The sequence below is a fragment of the Neltuma alba genome, unplaced genomic scaffold (genome assembly GCF_004799145.2).
Source record: "Neltuma alba isolate B1F8T4 unplaced genomic scaffold, ASM479914v2 tig00012608_pilon, whole genome shotgun sequence".
NCBI classification, from domain to species: Eukaryota; Viridiplantae; Streptophyta; class Magnoliopsida; order Fabales; family Fabaceae; genus Neltuma; species Neltuma alba.
In genome coordinates, this window is record NW_021637053.1 from 69,178 (window position 1) to 74,097 (window position 4,920).

Consider the following 4,920-nt stretch of genomic DNA (forward strand, 5'->3'; position numbering starts at 1 on the left):
TGACAAACCACCTATACTAAATGTAATGTTACAAAAACACATTATTACGTTTAAATTCCGAGCACATCTCAGCACTATTTTAGCAACGCCACCCCACATATCATTAACTTCAATGCAACACTCAAAAGCTACCTTTTTGCTTTTGTGTTCAACACATAAGCCGATTGACCTGCCAGTCTAAACACTCGTTAACACAAATCTTCCAAACGTGTCACTCAATTATTACACTGCGAATCATAGATGCAGCAAAGTGTTGCTAAACACAATACATAACTGGTGTCAATTGAGACTAGTTGCGAAATGTATTGCAAATAAAACTGGAATTACAGGGAAAAGAAGATAAGACATTTGGACATTGATATAAAATTCAAAACTTATTTAACAGTGACCACTACTAGTAAACAGGGATCCAAAGATGGATTACTTTATTGCATAACTGCTAGATAACAACAGCACATGCCCATTACAATGGGACTTTTTAGCAGGTTTATCCCAGCCCGTACCTAAAAAGTAGATTCAGAATATATATAACCAAAATGGTGGGGAACCCTCCAAACAGTTCGTTCAAACTTGCACTCTATTGATAATGGGTATGGTGAATAAACGAGTCTGTAACAGTTCAACGGCCACTTAATCTTCCGTTGCTCTTCCAAAAGTCACCAACAAGTATCCGACTAACTAATGATTTTAATTTAATCCAACTAAAACAGTAAATTATGAATTCTCTACAAAAATCACTGCCCAGTCATTTTTTATCAGACCTTAATGGGCAGAACCTAAATAGGAAACCTCTGAGAAACCTCACCAATTGGCGGAGACATTCCACCCAGGGCAAGGTCCATTGGTCTACAGGATATATTGGTATTGACCAACTTAGAAGAAAACCAGGGTTATTAAGCATTGGAACGAGTAAATTGTGATGCTGAATCTGTAGCACTACGCGTTCTTGTAAGAAATCGCCCAAGCAAGCCATAACCTGAACCAACAGGGGCTTTGTCCTCTTTAGGAAGGATCCCATTAGAACCCGCAGCACTGCTAGGGGAATTAATTGCGTCTGAAATTCCATTGCTCTCCTGAAAGGAAGATTCATAAATGAAATATTTCAAAAATATGAAAGCAAGGAATGACACTCCAGACATTTCAAGGACAGCACTCTTCTGATAGCAGTGGAGCAATAAAAGATTTAAGGGAAGAGAAATTGTAATTATTCCCAGAAAGACACTTGAGACCAAAGCCACAAGTGGTATGAAAGAGCTGTTTATCTAGCAAAAACATGGGCGATAAACTAAACATGGGATAGGAAGTTTCTAAATACTACTTCTAATCCTTAATATAAGACCTAGTTGACTAATTTAGCGAGATTAAGGAAATCAAGTAAGTTATTTATTTGTAATAAATAGATGTTGTCTTTCCTAAAATACCCTTGTTTTTCAGATGTACTAACTAAAACTATTACTTGATGGAACTTTTAATATAGACAACTACTACAAGGACTATTTTGAAAAAGATAGATAAATATGAAAAACAAAATGAATTGTAGTTTCATATTTATGACCAAATTAAAAGCTAAACTAGCTCTTATATTAAGGACAGGAAGTAATAAGATTATTCAACAATAATGAACAAGAACTGTCCCAAAACACAGCCAAGTCCAGTAAGTCAAAAGGCTCAAAACCTGGCATCGTCCCGCAGAATATGAGGGAGATATTGGATCGGTTGACAAATTTGGAGGCAAGGACCCAGTCTGTTGAAGTACATGGTCCTTTGTAAAAGATGAAAATCAATAACTAATAACCGGCTACAAAAGCAGATAGTGAAATAAATTCGTAATAATGGCAGCAAACACTAAATAAACATAAATTTACTCATAGTTTGGATGATAATTGGGGGAATGGAAAAAAAAAAAGAGGTCCCTTGGGGGGCAGTTTGATGGGGAGGCAGTTGGCACATAATGCTCTAACCAAATTGATGCAGCTGAGCATGTCATGATATCCAAAAGAAAAGATTTAAAATGAAGTAGGGAAAAAACTTTCTTTTGCAGCTCCTGCTCAATGGGGTTTGACTGAGATCTAGCTTTCAGATGTGATTGTAAGATTCTAAATTGCACTACCCATCAACCATATAGAATGAAAAATACCAGATTTCCAGTAAATCATGGTACCTAGCTGTACTAATATGAATTATAATTATAATTCTTAGATATCTTTTGCAGATCAAAGTCTAGGACTACAATAAAAATTACCCTTGATAAGGGTGTGACAGATGGTTGCTCTAAAGATAGCCTTAAAGAACTTGATGGTAATACCTGTAAAAACCAGGTAACAAAGTTCTTTCAAAAAACGCCTATAAATGGTTATATCAAGCAAACTTAATGTAATGAACATGTTCTTCAGCTACCAAGTGTGCCATTAATTTTAGCAAAACTTGCAAGCAAAGAGTTTACTAATTTCCAACAGTCTTATAGAGACCATGAATGCAAATATGCAATAATTAATTAGCCTCGGAAACATAATCCTTACCCTGGAGCTGGGTGAAACAGGTGGTAAATCAAGAGCTGGCCTGGAAGAACTGGAGGAAGATGCCTGTATAATTAAAACTTCAATTATTAGCATCATAAAGAAACAAAATTCAAATTTCGAGGCCAAGCCAAACAAAGATAATCCATTCATAAAGATCATTCAGCCCATGCCTGAATGCGCTCTGTGGGTTTGCCATTCTCCAATTTCATGGCAAATTGACACAATTCAGTTACTCTGTCGGTTGTGGATGCCTAAAGAAGATAGAAAATAATTATTAAATTGTAATCGTCAATCTTGTATAATATCATTCCTATTAAATACAAACAAGAGAAAATTCACGTACTAATTCAAAAAATTAATATGTAATATGATAATACCTGCTTCCCTTCTATTTCTTTTATTTTAGATTCCTGAGAAGCAAAAGAAGAAATTAGATAATTACACAGCCAGCAAGAAACACAAAAAAGGGAAGAAAACAAAAGAAAAGAAATCGTTATAATTGAATCACCAGAACACGGACGGCAACGCGAACATGTGAAAAATCCCCACATATAGTATCTGTTTCCCGTTGTATTTCAGAGATCTACAATAAAATATACTCAATTATCAATGACCAATAAGCTAAAACCATAAGTCCACAACTTCCAAATTTTTTACTTACCTCCACCCTTGTATTTTCAGTTAGAGCAGCACACTCATCTAGACTGCTATCCAGGCGATTTATTCTTGCAGATAACTTCTTCTTGGCCTCCTGAAACCATTGCAAATAAGTGAATAGCCATTCTCAGGTATTCCAAAGCATAAAAGTGCAACGCTATTGTGTATATTTCATCCATAGAAGTGCAACACTATTGTGTATATTTCATCTAAGTCTTCATTGACATGATTTCAAATATGATAATGCCTCAGGTTCAATAATGAACCTTCCTAGCAAATCCTATCATCACAATAAAATTGACAAATGCAGGTACGCAATGACACTATCAAAGGAAAAATCCACATGATCAAGATCAATACACCGAGCAATCATTTAATTTCTTTTCCAATAGTAAGTAATCATTTAATCTCACCATTGAAAGAAACTAATAGTTTTGCAACAAACTAAGAGGGGCAGCCTATAGAAAATAGAATAAAAAGGCCTACCTCAATTGATTCATAAACCTTCCCCAGCTGATTGCCTATACTTGTGCTAGCATCAGATAAACTACGCCTTGTTGCAAACATCAAATCAGGAAGTTTCCATCCCTGAAAAAATGCAACAGCCATATAACTCAACCAACGGGAAGGTGCAAACATTTGTAAAACCTACTGGCAAAGAACTGTACATAACAGAATTCCAGATAGGAAGGTAGTTTTATACATTTAAAACATTCCAAACACCCGATTGTTTTACCATCCAATTTGGTATAAATTATACCCAAACACACCCATCAATTCAATCTCATTAGTGACACATTATGTCAAAATATTTGGCAAAAACATTACTAGAGCTCAACACGAGACAAGAAAGCCTACTATAATTGCAATTACGCTATGTCACATTTTACATTAGACTGTTCCAACCATTTAGGGAGAAATCACAAAATACATGCAGTCAGCCACAACTATCATTTGACCAAATCTCAACATTAAAAGAGAAAGTTGCAAACAAATTAATACCTACGGATTAATAGAGTTCAACCACCTTACATGTACAATTTAAATATAATATACTCAGCATACATAGAAACTACCGAGCCATAGCACAAAACGTGCTTGTAAGCTAATTGATGATTCTGCCAACCAAAAAAGGAAAAGCATATTCTTACCTTCCACCAAATGTAGCCATATCCCACCACCACAATAATAATTACTGTACCATATTTTCCTGCACCTGAGCATTTCAAAAGCCAGTCAGCAGATACTGCAAACTATTGAAAAGAAAAGAAAAATAAAATATAATTTCAGGATAGCAAGACCCTGTAATTAAACCTATTTTTGTCCAAATGTTGCAAAAGAGCTGTGATAATGTAATAAAATGGCCTGAACTAGTAACAATTAAACAGAAACAAAACAGTCCATTAATGTGTGAAAGAAGGCGAATAACCAGAAACTGATCCACTGGCATTTACAATGGTGATTGTTCTATCTCTAGCAAGAAGTTGCAATTCCTGACGAAGGCTGCTAACCTGTAAATTCAAAGTTTCATCAGTATTTTCAATATTTTACAAGCTTCCAAGAAAATTGCTAAAGTATGATTGTTATTGTATAGGCATTAGCAGACACTCATACAACTGTGTATTTATCAAAAAAGTTTGTTTTTAAGACTAATATTTGAGAAAACAGTTTTTAACACTTTCAGAAAGCAAAAATGATATCCTTTTAAATGAATCAGAAAGTGAGGATAAACACTTCGCTAATA

General features: G+C 34.9%; 1 protein-coding gene across 1 annotated transcript; it reads right to left on the reverse strand.

Moving 5' to 3' along the window:
• Nucleotides 1–395: 395 nt before the first annotated feature.
• LOC114729171 (uncharacterized) lies at nucleotides 396–4,720 on the reverse strand (the record flags this gene model as incomplete). Its single annotated transcript, XM_028916144.1, has 11 exons — nucleotides 396–1,073; nucleotides 1,676–1,744; nucleotides 2,243–2,305; nucleotides 2,520–2,582; nucleotides 2,690–2,770; nucleotides 2,897–2,929; nucleotides 3,028–3,102; nucleotides 3,181–3,270; nucleotides 3,663–3,764; nucleotides 4,328–4,392; nucleotides 4,606–4,720. Coding segments are annotated over 11 exons (936 nt in total), but the record flags the coding sequence as incomplete, so codon positions are not given.
• Nucleotides 4,721–4,920: the final 200 nt, after the last annotated feature.